General features: G+C 39.8%; 1 protein-coding gene across 1 annotated transcript in view; it reads left to right on the plus strand.

The window, feature by feature from the left end:
* The window catches only part of GPC6 (glypican 6), a 774,375-nt gene extending 759,434 nt beyond the window's left edge, over window positions 1–14,941 (plus strand). Inside the window, exons 8-10 of the mRNA XM_054384418.1 lie at window positions 4,522–4,658; window positions 14,118–14,293; window positions 14,739–14,941. Coding sequence (XP_054240393.1) covers window positions 4,522–4,658; window positions 14,118–14,293; window positions 14,739–14,941 — 516 coding nt within the window. The remainder of the gene's footprint in view (window positions 1–4,521; window positions 4,659–14,117; window positions 14,294–14,738) is intronic.
* Window positions 14,942–17,493: the final 2,552 nt, after the last annotated feature.

Raw genomic sequence — 17,493 nt, forward strand, 5'->3', positions numbered from 1 at the left:
ACACAAATCAGATCACTTTTTCTTCCTATATGGCCATCCATGCCCATGACAAAGGGCATACTATTCATGATCCCACACATGGCTCAGGCTCAAGTGTTAAATATGTTGTCAAGATGCCCATCATTATGCAAGGTCTACATAATTTTTAATGAAGACTGAAAGGGTGCTAGGTATGTTAGACACATCCAGGAGAAAAAAAGGAGCAGGCTGTAGAAAAATCTTTCTTCATTTTCTCCTGGAAATTATGCAGCATGAAGAAGTGGGTTTAGTTAAATGTCGCTTGTGATTAAAGGGCAAAGGAGTATGTGACCGAATAAACTGTACAAACAGGGAGGTGGCTTGAAATGGCTACTTTCACATCTGTTCTGTAAGGGAAAACCCCAAGGCTCTTTCTACTCACTGTCTGTAGCTGTTCTGTTAGTTCTACACACCAGTAGAACACACTTTACATAGCTGCCTGAAGTACGTGGAATTAGAACACCTCATTGCAAACATCCACTGGAAACATCTTCCAACTGGCTACACCACCATGACCCAATCGATGGTACATCACTCAGAATGGCACCCCCTACACCAAAGAACCAACACCCGGTAAGCAGCTGGAAACCTCTGCACATAAAGCATAAAGGCTCAAATCTCAGTGCAACTTTGCATTGAGGCATTGCTGAACATCCCTAGGGCAAGACATTGACAGAAAAGCAAGCTGAATACTCTGCTTGTATTTTTTTGAAAGGAAAATCTTCACAGCTTGCAGAATAAAAAAGAAAATAAATTATTAATAATAACTCTTACTTCTTGGGACAATCAAGGTTCCATATATTTTTATTTTATTTATTGCACTGAACCTGAGTCCATTTTGAGCACATTCCACCATCCTTAAACACTATTTTAGCATCTTCTGATATTTCTCTATCTGGATTATATTGGTAGGGATGACAAATCTGGACTATGAGATGGACTTGCCAGGTGAGGACTTGGGAGGGGAGGAGCAAGGGGAAAGGAAACTTGCCTTTTTAAAACTATATTAAGGCACTCACCTTTAAAATTTGCTTTTTGTCTCCCCCCTCTCCACACCACCCCCACCCCCATTGCTTCTGAGCCCACATTATCCCACTGCTAAAGAAGTGTGTTTCCATCACTTTAAACCAAAATGGAGTCCATGGGCAATTGGCTGCCCACTTCACAAGCGAACCTCTTTCTGTTATCTTCTATGCCTTATAAAATGCAGTCATATCACTGTTAGTTTTGCATGGTATTTTCAGTGCTTTCTTGAATTATCCTGGTGAGTCTTTTGATTGTCCTGAATTAAAATAAGGCATGCTAAGGTCTGATTCCTGCTAAAATGATGGGCTTGCTTTTTAGCTCACTTCCTTACTTTGGAGTGCAAGGTGAGTAAAGAAGACAGAAACATTGGTCAGCTTAATTTACCAGCTTATAATTGCGCCCATGCTGGTAGGATGGGAACTGAGCTCATGGGTGCTGTTCCAAGTTCTGCTGAGGAATTGCATGACATATGCAACTGCCTTGGTCACATAAGAAGTCAGTGGCAGAAATAAGAAAATTTTTCATGTAGAGCATGCAGCTATACCATTTCCATAACTCTGGATATGAATTGCTCTTTGGAAGGACAAATGTTTGCTTTTTCTTGCCTACATAATAATGCCTTTCTTCTATTAGCAATTATAGATGAAGTCCAAGTAATTTTAATATCCATTTCTATATATCCATGAATAAATTTTAAAATGTAGCTCTTTCTTTGGCTGTTGATATATCCTTTTGTCTTGTGAGAAAGTATTGCAATTCAAAACAAATTTAGCACCTTCAAAGTAGCTGGGGAAAAAAAAGTAATTCAGTACAATATGAGGGCTACATCAGGAAGATAGCTGGGGAAAGTCAGGCTAACTACAGTCAGAGATCCAGCTGTCTTAATCCAAATAAATCTCTGTTAGAGAAAGTGGAAAAGAAATATGTAAAACACCAATGTCTTGTGTTTGAATGTTTCCACAGAAGTCTAACCAAGCTTAAAAGTTAATCTTTGATTCAAAGAATAGGAAATATCAAAGAATCACTTACAAGGCCACAGGTCACTAGAGGGATACAGTAGTCTAAATTTGTAAACCACAAGCAAGCAACGTTAACTGAATCCTTAAGGGTTTTTATCTTGCTTACAAGGGACTGTACATCTGGTACGTATTTTTTGAATGCTGACTGTGATTAAAACAAAGTACAAAGGGATATGCATAACCACATACAGTAACAAGAGACTTTCTGCGGTCATTCTTAAGAAGATCCCTGAACTGAAGACACCAGGTATCCACAGGTAAAGGTTTTACATGTCATGGCAGGCATTACCTCACCTAATTCTATTCCACATTTAAAGTTATATTAAGAGTACTCTAAACTTATTGTTTGCCCCAATGTTCATCAGAACCGAACACAACCATCAGGCTACTCCCTGAAAGAGGAGGTGAATCAATCGATGTTTGCAATTCCTCTTTTAATGCCATCAGGAACCACACTGCACTTCCACAAAAACTGTTTCAAGGTGAAGTTCAAGGAACTGTTTAAGTAGCTGTGTAAGCTCCACTGTCAAAAGCTGAGGGGGTTAACAGATATCCAGTCACACAGCAGGAAAGAGTGAGACTTCTCAGGCTGAATCCTCAAGCTTGATGGCGAAATTATGCAGTGGTGACTGGGAAACAGCTATAAAGGGAAACGTTTGAGGGGGATAAAAAGCATCAAAATGCACCTGAATTGGAGGCATCCAGAGAGGGCCGATAACCTTTCACTAAGCTGTAGTCCTTTTTCCTATTGCTGCTTTTCATGAGTCATGCAAATGTCTGCCTTCCCTCCAGGGTCTAAAATGCAGGTGACACCTCAGAGGTATGTCTGTGAGATTTAATTAGCTGTCATTTACCAACAATCCTGGGTAAAGTCAGACCATCTTATTTTACCAGATGTGTTTCTGTAACACCAATAACAAAAAAATGTTTATTGTCAGGAAATGTGATGGTTTGTTTTCCATATGCAGTGCACATATAAAGTATATAAATATAATTTAATATCTTCAGATGTGACTGGGGTATGGGAGTCCTCGTTTTGATTTTCAGAACGTTTCTGAAGAGTAGTATGTGCAGCGTGTGAGTTGTGAAACCCCTCTTTATTCTTTTGCCTATTGAGACTTTAAAGGCTTGCAAATGCTGTTGGTATCTCATACAAAAAAAAAAAGTCAACTAGGGGTTGCCAAGGGTGTGGAGATTTATAAGGTGTCTGTCATGGCAAGAAACACTGTCAACAGCCCATGCAGCCGTGTAGTGTCCTACTTATTTCTTATAGATGAAAATATGGACAATGCTTCTGAAACAACATCCGTGGCTTTTTCTATATCTTGGCTTATAAAGTGATATTCCACTGAGTTTAAGCATGGTAAAGCAGCGTGGGCTATTTGCTTCTAGAGCTATCATGTCTTCGGAACAAAAGATAAAAGAGATAAATAGCCAAGTACAATATTGTACCTCAACAACCTAAAAGCCACTCTCAAAACTGAATGGAAGAATGGAGAGCTTTTATTTCTCTGTTTTTTTAAAGAATAAAGCTCTGCAATTTCCTTTGAAAGCTATTCAACAAGCTCCACTAAATCCTATTACAACTTAATGTGAAATGCATCTGTTTCTATAAGAACAACAGTGCCACCATTCATCCTCTGTAGTCTGTCCTTTGTTGTGTTTTCTGTCTATCCTTGTAGATTTTTTTTCCTCCCACTTTGGTATACCAAAAGCAAAACAAGAACTTATAACATTTTAGCCAGAGCAATTCTTTAGTAAGTTGATGCTGGAAATGCAGTTTGTTCCTGCTCGCTGCCTGAATCATGCCAGTGTTCAAGGAGTTTATAACATAAAGAAACTGTTTCATTATTTGATTTCTTGAAGGTGTATCCAGCACAGAGATTTATCTATACCTCACAGCAAAGATGGATGTAGTCTCTGCATGCATGTATATACACAAACTTCTCATTGTTACTGAGATCCAAATGTACTGCAATGCATGCAGCCTGCCTATCTTAAATCAGTTCAACATCAGCTCAGCACTGCACCATTTTTAAGAACCTGTGGGTGTAGCTCTAAATATAATATTTATCTAAGACATGACCAAGTTGGGTGAGACATTTTATCTGATGTACACTGTTTAACTGAATTTACATTCAGCAGACTGTGAGGTATATTACTTCTCAGAAATATGTATATTTAGAGCGCCTTAGACAAATAGAAACTAGAAAGAACAAGATGTATCATGCCTTTATTAATAGCTTGCCTGTGGAAAAAGGTGACTGATTTTTTGTGACCTCCAAATCCAGATGCTGAGTGCCTTGCTTGCAAATATAGAAATTCAGGTTTTAGCAGCTTCCGCACTTTTAACCTTCACCATCATTACCATTATGGAACTAAATAACCTATTATTTAACATGATAGTTAGCAGAGCTGATGTTTTTAACCTATTTTCCCTCTCATTGTCTCTTATCAGGTAACAGACATTAAAGAAAAATTAAAGCTCTCTAAAAAGTTCTGGTCAACATTACCTTACACAATCTGCAAGGATGAGCAAGTGACAGCCGGTCCATCAATCGAGGAGGACTGCTGGAACGGCCACACCAAGGCAAGGTGAGGTGGACCCCTCTCCACCACACTCTGTTCAAATCCCTATCTGGCCTGAAACAGTCATGAAACTGAGGGTATTTCACAAAACTGTTTATAAGAGTGAAACAAAAATGGAGAGAAAAAGTAATTGTCCACACACAGCTTGCAGCTGAGATTACTTATTGTCAAGGTGCCACTAAAGGCTGGAGTTTGAGTCAGAGTAAATGTGCACAGCATGTCAGCATGTGAACACAGGAAATGTTCATTGGTTCAGCTCCAGAAGGATAATTTATACTGAGATTTCAAAGAGCTCTTTAGCTCCATTTAGCATCCCTGTGTTGGGACTGACAGCTTGTGAAGCAATTGCACTCTTGGGATGTCATACTGGGATGAAACAGAAATTGGAATTTCAGCTTTATTTGCCATTGGATGGCAAAGCTTAGAGCTATTTTCTGAGTAAAAAAAAAAAAAAATGCTGAAAAATAGCCAGCAGAGAATAAATGTAACACTCCTACTTGTCTTGTGTAGAAGGCTTGACCTTATGCTACTTCATCAGAGATACTGTGGTCATCTGACCTTGCTTGTGATGAGTTTTCTACGAGTTTTAGTTTTGAAGTTTGCTTGGCTCAGGCTATGGTAGGGCTGGAGCTGGCAGATGAGCAGGTGTCCCCAAAGGTCCCAGTGTGTGTTCATCAGCTGACAGTGGAGAGGATCTGATTATCCCTGCTAAGAGAGAGGGAAATTGGTGCTAGGACCATGCCAGGGGCAATCAGGTTTCAGGTCTGCAGCCATAGCCTGTGCGTTGGGGAAGACAGGAGAAGCAGAAACTTTTGAGTGTCTGGTGAGTACTGAATATGGAGAGCAGTGATCCTGCCTCCCCTCAGGGACTGGAATCTTTATTTTCCTTTTACCTGATGATAAAATATTAATCCAGAATACAAAAATAAGCCAATTTAAAAATTAAATAAATGCTAATTCATTCTACAGACAAAAGCAGATGGGTCTTTGGGATGCTGCTAGTCCATTTAACCCACTTTGAGATGCACATGATCAAATCCATTGAAAATCTCAGTTCCTAAGTCCTAGATTCAGAGTAAGCCCCAGAATACCTTGAGAAGAACAGCTAGGAGCAGTGACTGGCTATTACAGGACACATCACAAAAGAATGGTGTGAAGCCAAGAAATAAAATTGTGCAGCTTATGTGCCTGTATTATATCTCTTCTTGTTGGTGGGCTGCATGCATTAATAAGAGATACATGCTACTTTTTCTACAAAAGAGCAATCAAACATGCTAAATATCCCTCTTGGTTTCCATGATCAGTGCGAGTGTTCATACCACATCAGGCCAATACTTTTTAGGCTTCTTCGGCTCCTGCACTGAAGTGTCTGGCATAACTTGCACATTTATTGGGAGCTACAGAGGTGCATTTTATGCATGCAGTTTTTCATCCTTCTCTTGTAATATTTATCTTATGAGAAGCCCGGTTATTTTCATTATGCCTTCTGAGATTAATGTTATGGAGCCACAGAGAAAACTATCTTCTGCTGATAATCTCCTCGATTAATTTAACACAGTCATTTCACTGGATGTGGAATCATAGTTTCAAAGCATCGCCTGAAAACACAGCTTCAGCAGGCCCAGCCACTGCTCCTTTATTTTGTATATGTTCACAGAGGAAATATATACCCATAGTCTTAATAACAGAATCAAATACATGCCTCAGGTGGAGAGCATAGTAATAAATCAGAGATAGCATAGAATGCCACAACCTGTATATAATAATACTGACATAACATTGAATAATTATTATTGAATGCTATTGAATAATAATTTCAATGTTTAATAATATGGGAAATACTACTGACAATAACTAGCTTTAGATGCAAAATCACCTCTTGGATGGTGGGCAAGGACATTTATGGCAGCATAAAGAGAAAATATAAATGCTTCCTTGATCATACTGATTACTGTCTGCTATCAAATGCTGGTTCACAAGAACAAGGGTAGCAAAATCTGGCCAATATGCATATATCTGCTTGTGTCATAAGCACCTCTGTGCTATATGAGGAGCTACATTTTAAATTCCAGACAACATGACTATGTATATAAATAATAAAACTATATAAATATTAGAGGGGAAAAGGGAAAATAGGGGGAAAGATTTTAATATTACTAGTAAAAAGAGAACAGGCTGTTGGCTGCTGTTGGTAAAGGAGGCTGTTGCTGGCTTTCTACGAGATCCTGTGGTGTTCTAAAGGATTAGAAACTTTGAATTGCAGAGAGACTTTATGCCTCATGTTTAATTTTACACATCACCTCTCAATGCTGCTTTTACTGGGGAAAAGAGTTACAAACCTGAGATCACAGAAAATGAAAGCAAGGCTTTCTCCTGAGAGAGGCATTACAGCAAGGTCACCTGTGGTTATTACACTCCCTAGATATCACTTTGCTACCATGACTAATTTAGAGTGACACTCGGTTGCCAAATGAAGGTCACCAATTCACGAATAATCATGGGGTAAGAGAGTCATCCATTTGGCATTTTGGAAAGGTGCACTTGGCTTGTTGCTGATCTTATATGAATACTGGTTTTAATCAGGTCACGTCAGGTTGAAACCAAGTGCTGTGGAAATGGGTAAACATTTACTAGGTGGATGAATCTCTTTTTTTATAAATATCCACATTAAAAAAAAATAATAATAGCTACTTCAGACAAAGCACCTTCTAGAGAGATGCCTAACAGGACTTCTTTAGCATATCTGTATTTGCAAGTGAACTTGGACATAATTTTATGTTTAAAGAATTAATATCTTCTGCCAGATGTACAGAGACAGATTTTTTAAAGATATTTAGGACCCAAAAATTATCAATAAGCACAAACCTTAAAAGTTTAGCTCCTGTCCTATAGACAAGTAAATTCTTAACAATGTCTGATAACCTCTTCACTAACAGACATTCTCCAGAAGTTAATGAATTTTCCCAAGAATTATGAAATTCAGGGTTTAGGACTTAAACTGAATCCAAGGTATTAACCCTTGAATAAGTGCCTTTTGCCAAAATGAGAACAGTAAACAATCACTCTGCTGGTCAGGAGACGAACCTTGAATTACTCCTACCAACTCAGTCAACTCATTTCAACCAAACCATGTGAGAGATTGTGCTCATGCATTATCATCCTAGTGCTGACACTCTCCAAGACTATAGACTTACTAACAACTTAGCCCTGGAAGGCTGTAATCTATGGAAGAGATGAGACCTGTGTTCTTTCCCATGAGGAGCCTATCACTCCTTCAAGTCCAATGAAGAAGGAATAGAATTATGAGATAGACAGTAATTACAAACAAACAAGCAGCAACAACAAAAGGCAAGGAATAAAAGGGAAAATGAACACTAATTTTCAACACCTAGCTCAAAACTACAAGGTATTCCACCAAAATGAACACATGATAGAGTCTCAGCTGGACTGAAATTTTCTTCTTCTGCCACATATATGGGAATGCCTTGTTCCCTGGCAGAGAGCCAGGGTGAAATTCTGGTGGAAAAAAAAAAAAAAAACTCACCACATCAATGCCTGCTCTGGGAAAGCAGCTCATTGCTGACCTGGAAGGCTTTGCAGTGAGAAAGAACTGAATGTCCTTTGTGTGGAGGTAGGTAAAGATAACCATCTAGCACCACTAGTCAAAGTGTGAATAAACCACTTCTCAATACATTTGTAAACTGCCTATAGTTGGTGACTCTAGTTTATTTTTGCATCTTCTTCTTTCCAACAAACTGGCAAATGGGCCATTTTCTCCCTCTCTTTCTATCTCCTCAATCTTTCTTCAGGATGGAGCAGAAAAAAAAAGAAAAACTAACCTGAAAATATCCTGTGGGGATTATCGCCTTAGCAAACAGAATAGGATGAGGTGATCTAGTTAGCCAAACAAGCCAATCTTCCACTGCACTTATTTTTCTGCACCAGATGTGATTGCCTACCCCCAGCCCAGCCTAAGTAAGCCTGTGCTGTATTTTGTATTCTATTGCCTATGATTCTGTGCACCCAGAAAAACTTCAGTACTGCCTAGGTGGGATGCTCCAGTCGTACTGTAAGCAGCTGCTGCAGCAGCAAAATATGGAAAATGATGCCCTTTAAAGTCTTTTAAAAGCTAGAAGATTTTTTCCTTTTCCTTTTTTTTTATTTTTGCCAATTTTTTCTTTTCATAGCTACCACCTTTATATAAATGAACTGAAAGATTAGTCAGTCATTTTTAGACTTGAAAAGGATGGAGACACCCTGGAACACTAACTGGATATTAAAAAAAAAAAAAAAAGTACTTTTAAATAGGTTTTGTGGCTATGGTGTGCCAAAAGACATCTTTACATCTCTGTTGTGTCTGCTGAGACAAGCATGAACTGTAGAAAGGTTAAGAGGAACAGAAAGCATTAATATTTTAGAAAACATTGCAATTTACACTAAAATCCTGACATAGCTGAGCAAGGAGCAAACAGCAGGAAACAAACCACATTATTCAGCTTCTCCACACTCAGATGGATAAGGAAACTGTGTTTTTTGTTGGGGTTTTTTTGGGTTTTGTTTTTGTTTTTGTTTTTGTTTGCTAGGAGGATGCAGAGAACAAACACTGATTCAGGTTGGCATTTCTCTTCTTTTTGTTTATAATGGGCATACAGTTCTTGTAACGGCCAGGCCTACAAAGAGATCATTAACGACAGCAGAACCAGCAGCAAAGCTTAAAATTCACAGGGGTGTCTCCACTCAGAGAACTGCAGCAAAAGCAGCTGTGTTCAACAACTTTGCTCAGCCAGCAAAAAATCTTCTGTCAAAAAATGGTCCCAAGACATGGATTCCAATTCAGTGTGATTTAACCCTACCCCCCACACAAAATGCTTTTGTCAGAACACATGCCAGGCTGCCTCTCAGAGGCTGCCACTCACAAAACACCTTGGCCTGACTGTTCCCGTATCTGTGCCAGTGCTTTAAAGGAAGGAAAACAATTCAAAGATATTTACATTCAGTATAGAAAGCAGAATGAGAAAGCAAGTGACCTAGTTCAGTACTGAGGGCAGAATCCATCTTCACATGCAGATATGTAAATCCATGCACTTAAATATAAATGCCTGTGGGTGTCACTCTTATTGCCCATGTGAGAATACAGTAATTTGAGATGCTGGAAGGTCTGATATGAGTATGACACAGGACACTATCTCCCATCTGGACCAGAAGCTGGCCTAGAACTGCATGAGCTTTCTAAAACTCACCAGTGTCAAGATGCCTGAAGAGAGCCCCAATATCCAGTCAGTGTAGTCAATGAGACAGTTTTCTGCTGCCTAAACACACTTATCTACTGCTATGTGAAAAGATCTAAATAGTCAGGACACCTTTCTGGAGTTAGCAAATAAGGCACTGGACCTATAGGATATTCAAACCCTACTGGAGTGGCAGCAGGATACCAAGCAGCATACAACCTGGTGGCTTAAAGTGGCACTCAAGTCTCAATTCAACTGCCTGAGCCTGTAGATATAATGCAGAAAGCCACACCTTTCAGGGTTGGTTATGACACGAGGAGGAATAACCAAGACCATTCAAATGGCACCAGTTGTCTATGTTTGTGGAAATAAATCCCAGCAGATGAAATCTAATGAACTAGAAAGGCACATGGGACTCCAGCATGTCCCTGTTCCACTGACGAATAAAATCCTGGCTGGTTTTAACCATATCTTGTGTTGACTACATCTGGCAAGAGTGGGACTCTGCTCGCATGCAGACACTTGCACGTAGACATACAAGTTTGGGTAACAATGTAAACCCACAGATGAACCTTCAGCCTCTCTGATTCTTTTGCTCTTATGCCCTAAATGCCAAGAGGTTTGTTCACCTGGGAATTCACCTAGCTTTTAGCCCATCCTAAATTAATGGATTTCCTGCGCCCCACATCTGGTATGGCTCCCTTACACTTCTAGGTGAGGTGCATCAGATGGTTCTCATGGGGTGTTAAGTGCTTCCATGATAGCAATGCTAATTGCTTCACTTCTCCAAACTAACTCATATTGTGTCCATATAAAACTGCATTGAGAACTCAGTATGTTCTTCTTTTATTACTGACAATAAGACCAAATCAAACACAAATCCATCAAAGAAAGCCTGTGAGCTGTCAAGTGGAGCTATCCAGAGCTTCTCATGGATGGCCTGCAATAAAGAACAGCTAACCCTTCATAAGTGAGGAAAGCAGTTGACATGATCGCTAGACACTAACAGATATGGCCATTGTCATGGACAAGATACCAGGCAAGATGGACATCCTTTCAGAGCCAGTAGGGCAATTCTCACAGTCTCACTTTTTTTAATCAACTGCACTTTGATATTGCTGATTTACTTCTAGGCTGAGTAATTCATCTACAGCAGCCATTTCATTTGAGGAGACGTGTGACAGATGGAGGTGCTGTTCCTTTGCAGCCCAGAGCTTCCCAGTGTGCCAAGGTCTCCGTCCACCTGCCTCCAGGCAGCTCTTCAGAATTATTTCCAATTTCTATCTTGGGTGATTCATAACACTGCAGTCTGCAGTTCTCTGTACTAAGGGAGGTGTATTCTCACAGTAGTTAAGCCTGTACCACAGGAGTCTGGATGGTACCTCTACAGCATTGTTATTTCTCATTATGGTGCTAGTGAAAGAACAGCTAGTGAAACAAATGCAATTTGAGGCTGGATATTTCTGGCAAGCATGTTTTGTTCTTATATGTTCACACTCCCCTGGGATTATTCTCGTGTAAGCTTTCAAAGGGCACTGATGACAAATGAATCTCATCTTGCAAAATGAAGACTTTTTACAGGAGACTAAACCCAACCCTGGTGCAGTAAAGCAGTCATGATTTTGTGAACCTCCAGAAGGAGTATAAAACTTATTTTCTCATAATCATGACTTCAGCAGAGAAAGTCCTTTCTCCTCCCTTAATTTCACATTTATTGCTAAGGGATGTATTTATTTTCCAGACCAATATGAACGTAACACTGGTACCAATGCCAAATTTGAATATTGAGAGAATTGGGCTGGCACAAATGAGACTGAAGTGAAATACTCTTAAACTATATTTGGCATCATGAAAGTTGGCCACTAGCAGGCTATACTGTGCCAGCATTACTGGCTGAGCACATACCCGCACGAGGAGTTCCACAAGTGTCAGTAGGACAACCTGCTATCCAAACTAATTGCAAAATAGATCATATTGTGATCAGAAACATGAGAAAAAAAAGTAGATCTGCCCCAAATCCCTTTCAGTCTAAATGAGAGACAAAGATAGTAAATAAAGGCAGATGAGAGAGAACAGGAAAGCCTTGCTACATTATTTGCTCAGGATACCATGCCAGCACAGAGAGATAATGTCAGCCCTTCATCAGCCTAGCAGCTGTGAGACACAATTTTTAACAAGGATGCAAAGCAGGAGAAAAGGTAGCTTTGCAGATGTCTGAAGGGAGAGTTTCCTGAAGACAGAGAGCCACAGATGACAAAGCGTGCATCTTTAACAGAAAATGAGCAAGGCTTACATAGTAGAATGATTGAAGATATGGACTGGGTTTTCACAGCATGTTAGGGGTTGGAAGGGACCTCGAAAGATCATCTAGTCCAACCCCCCTGCCAGAGCAGGATCACTTATACCAGATCACACAGGAATGCATCCAGGTGGGTTTGGAATATATCCAGAGAAGGGGACTCCACAACCCCCCTGGGCAGCCTGTTTCAGTGTTCCATCACCCTCATAGTGGAAAAAATATTTCCACCCATTGCCCCTTGTCCTGTTGGGCATCACCAAGAAGAGCCTGGATCCGTCCTCTTCACACTCACCCTTTATGTATTTATGAACACGAATGAGGTCACCCCTTAGTCTCCTCCAAGCTAAAGAGCCCCAGCTCCCTCAGTCTCTCCTCATAAGGAAGATGTTCCACTCCTTTAGTCATTTTTGTGGCTCTGCACTGGACTTTCTCAAGCAGCTTCCTGTCCTTCTTAAACTGAGGGGCCCAGAACTGGACACAATATTCCAGATGCAGCCTCACCAGGGCAGAGTAGAGGGGGAAGAGAACCTCTCTTGACCTACTAACCACACCCCTTCTAATACACCCCAGAATGGCATTGACCTTCTTGGCCACAAGAGCACATTGCTGACTTCTGGCCAACCTTCTATTCACTAGGACCCCCAGGTCCTTTTCCCCTTCACTGCTCTCCAACAGATCAGTCCCCAACCTATACTGGTACATGGGGTTGTTCTTTCATAGGTGCAAGACTCTACACTTGCCTTTGTTGAATTTCATTACATTTCTCCCTACCCAGCTCTGCAGACTGTCCAAGTCTCACTGAATGGCAGCACAACCCTCTCATGTCTCAGCCACTCCACGCAGTTTGGTGTCATCAGCAAACTTGCTGACAGTGCTCTCTGTGCCCTCATCCAGGTCATTGATGAATATATTGAACAGTACTGGTCCCACTACTGACCCCTGAGGGACTCTACTAGATACAGGCCTCCAACTGGACTCCATCCCACTGACCACAACTCTCTGACTTCTTTTCTTCAACAAGTTCTCAATCCACCTCACTACCTAATCATCCAGACCACACTGCCTCAGTTTAGCTTCAAGGATGCTGTGGGAGACAGTGTCAAATGCTTTACTGTAGGGTAGATACCTCTAAAAGCACACTTGCTGCCCCTGAGCAACCTAATACTGCATTTACCAAGGGAATGCTGCACTAATCAAGAAATTATAAGCTAAGAGCCTGAATAAAGAATTCAGATGTGTGGATGAATAGGAAATGCCATACCTTACCTATATTGTGCACATAGGACAAGAGATGCAAGTATAGCATGTTTGTAAGGAATAAGGACCAAAACAAAGACCACACTAGAGTGTAGTAAACTCAAGACACTGTTTATGGGCCTACATGTTGAATAGGCTGTGGATGTTCACAGTGGTGTGAACAGGGTTTTTGGAGAAAAAAAATTAAGTGCTTCCTTTAAACAAGGAGAGCCATAATTCTTCAGGACAGTCTTCTAAATTATCTCAGAACAAATAGGCTATATATAACAATGGAGTCCATATTTTTTAAAAAGAAATAAAAACATAACCATGCACTGTTAGATGCTTAATTTGGTGTGCAACCATTCCTATCAGCAGAGGTTCTCAACATGCAGTGACTTACTGCTGGCTGGTAAACTTCTTCCATAGTTCACAGAACCAGCACACTTGCTGAGGAGTATGTAGAGAGTTAGGAAGTTGGAGAGCTTAAATCTTTTCTGCTCCCCGTGCAGCTGAGCTACTAAAAAGATCCTTTGGAGTCTGTAAAATTAAAAACCATATTTTTTAAATGGTTTCACTGGAGCTGTTTAAGAAGTGTCTCATCGCTATCAGTGTCAAATTGCTTAGCAGAACATTTACTACACAGACTTTTATTTCAGAAATTTACTGTGTTTTAAACTAATCCTTCATCCTGCTATATAGATACTTGCCTGAGATTATGAATGATGGCTTGACCAATCAGATTAACAATCCAGAAGTAGATGTGGACATCACAAGGCCAGACACCTTCATCAGACAGCAAATCATGGCCTTACGTGTCATGACTAACAAACTGAAGAACGCGTATAATGGAAATGATGTCAACTTCCAGGATACAAGTAAGAAATCATTAACTGTCATAAAATAAGTATGGTTTTGGAGTACATTTATAAATTGGTTCCATTGCAATGGCTTTTTTTGGTCTTTGCACTCTGTGCTACATTTTAAAGTCTTTTTCTGTCCTGCAAAATTCCAGTTATATTTTTGTTTCTTTTGCCTTTCTTGCTTATCTTCACGTCAAATGCATCAAGATTCTGAGGGCTTTCTGTAGTGCCAGCAGTCCACTCCTTTATCAGAAGAGCATTTAATCACCTAATTAAATCACAGTGGCTTTCATTTGGTTTCTTTACTAAAGGAAAGTTAGCACCACCAACATGTCCCCCTTCCCAAAATTTCAGCCCTACCAGAGTGTTGGGCGGAATGGGAATAGAGAGAAGGGACGAGCTTTGTAACTTGTGTACCAAAGAAACAACTCATACTGTTTCCATTGTTTCTTTCTGCCAGGTGATGAAACCAGTGGCTCAGGCAGCGGAAGTGGCTGTACAGATGACATCTGTCCCACCGAGTTCGACTTCATCACCACTGAAGCACCACCAGTTGATTCTGACAGAAGGGAAGTGGAAGCTTCAGCCACACAGCCTGGCTGGTCACTGCAGACATTGTTCATCATCATCATCAGTCTTGTACTGCAGAGACAGTGGAGATAATCCTGGATCTGGTCAAAGAAACTGTGTTTTAGCTACAGAAACAGCCAACTTTCTTCTTTTCTTATACTCTTGGACAATGGACCATGCCACAAACACTTGCAGTTTTCTACAAGAGAGCAGTACTGCAACCTGCTTCCCTTTTTTGTTTTCCCAAAGAGTACCAGGTACCAGACTAAACTGCTTCCTGCTTTTTTTCAGATATCTCTGAAGATGATATCCACTCGTGAGAGAATTCTTTCTCAAACCTTTATTACAATAGACTTTCTGAGCTTCACTTCCTTTTATGCTGCAAAAGTAAAAAAAGGATCTTACAGTGTGTGTTTTTTCCCTAATGAGAAAAAAACAAACAAGGGAGAAGAAACCAAGAAAACCATTCTCTTTCTGAATCAGGCCTGACTCAAGGCTGCTGCATTTCAACAGAGTATCAACAAAACAAACAAGCAAACAAACAAAAAAAAAAAGACAAGAAAGGAAAACAAAACAAAAAAAAATGCAACTGTTATTCACTGACAGCCAGGTTTCCTTTAGGAACTTCTGTAGGATGATTCAGGTCATCAGAATGATCATTGCTATAGGGAGGAAGTCTGGATTTTTTTTCCAACACAATGAATGTCTTGCACTCCATCTACCAACCACATCAGATTGGTATGAAGGTAAAGAAGCTGAAAAACAAGCTTATCTTTTAGTATGATAGTAACTCCACTAGCTTCAGAATGCCATGTTACAGTTGTTTAGGATTTAAATCTTAATGCCCAGTAAAAAGTTAAGTAGTAGCACAATTTCACCTAGCTTCTTTTAGTATTTATCCATGTTATCCAATTGGCACAGATTTCCACTTAGCTCACCATCAGCTGTGGTGGTAATGCTAAACAACACTCCTGACAAGTCTCTGCTCAAGGATTCAGACAGAAAATAATCTCTTGTGATATAATCTCTTTCCTTTTGTCACTGTTCTGACATCGATTAGGACTTTCTGCTACTGTGTTCATTATCCTACCAAAACAGCAATTCTCTAATGGACTAACAGCAACCAGATCAATAGTGTGTTTCACACCTAACTACATCTTTCATATCCATTAATTTCAATGTCACAAAGATTTCTCCCACAGAATTCTGGAACAGACAAATACATAGTACTGACATGGAAATTTCTTTCACTTTTTTAGTCTTAGTATGATCATCTATTTTTATATATATATATATATAAATATATACAAATCACAGATTTTAACTTCTTAATTACAAGCTCAGGGTTGACTCTTCTTTGTAAGAAAAAAAAATGTTTGGTCAACCAGCTCTTCTCTTTTTGTGCTGCTCTGAATAGTAACCCTTTAATGACTGGTGAGCAGAAAAATCAAAGATAATTTTTTACATATCCAGTTGTCCATTTATTAACAGGTTTGCAGGGTGTAGGGGAGAAAGCCTCTCTTGTGTGTATTCGTGAGGGGCATATAAGTTCACATGATAGGCCTAGATAAGGACATGGATGTTATTTGTGATGGCAATTGTACTCTCAGATTCTTCAAAGATACATTGCTTTAATAGTCATTGCCTAAATGACCATGGTCCTGGATGGAGTTTCCCTAATTTGCACCTGATTGTAAGAACCAAGATGGAAGCTGTTTAAATCCTGAACAAATGAGTGTCAACAATGAGACATCAAAACTTTCCCTCTTCTATCAGCCACAGGCAAACAGCTTCTGGTACAATTCTGCATGGTGTTGGAATTATTCCCCAGAAATGTATTTCCTCATTTGTACAATGACTCTGGAAATGGTGTAGACAAATTGTGGTTACGCAGTTAAGCCAGCCAACCACATCACAATATTTACAGCAGAGCAGGTAGATCATATCCCTTGCAATCTCTTATTCTTGACAAATTATAATTAGCTATCGATTTAGGTGTGAAATTTATGTAGAAAACACACAGCACGTTAGGATAAAGTATATTTAAGCACTTTTACCAAAAAAATATTTATAAACTGTCTATATAGTATGTTTAATAACAAAAAAGAAAAAAAAATAGGTTTTGAGCCACTTGTATCCCATTCTTTTTTTTCCCCCATTTGTTTGTTTCCTTCAAAGTACAATGATCCATTCTTCTGGGCCTCACCTAGTGTGCAGGAGCTGCTGGCTAGTTGTTCAGATCACACATGTCTTACACCAGTCATAGCAATGCTTCCTGCTTCTCTGATGCCTCCCTCTAGAGCGGACCTTGTCATTCAGAATTTAGTGTCTTCAGGAAGTTAAACAGCAGAGTTTAAGTCAATTCTCACAGGCTTGTTCCTTGACCCTGGTATAGCAGGTACAAAGCAGGGCCTGTTTGGTCCTGAACTTGCACATGCAGCTTTCTGCAAGGAGAGCCCTTTAAAACTCTCCACTGGTCCATCTCTTTCTACCCATACACACATCCTTTATACACTTTTCCTCAACAACTTTGTTTCAGAATAAGTTCAGTACCATTTTGATTTATCTCACTGTGTATTTATTCAGTGATAACTGATACTGTTTTCATCTGATTATTCTGACTCTGGAAGCTTAGTGACAGGTAA

This window comes from Indicator indicator, chromosome 1 (genome assembly GCF_027791375.1).
Source record: "Indicator indicator isolate 239-I01 chromosome 1, UM_Iind_1.1, whole genome shotgun sequence".
NCBI classification, from domain to species: domain Eukaryota; kingdom Metazoa; phylum Chordata; class Aves; order Piciformes; family Indicatoridae; genus Indicator; species Indicator indicator.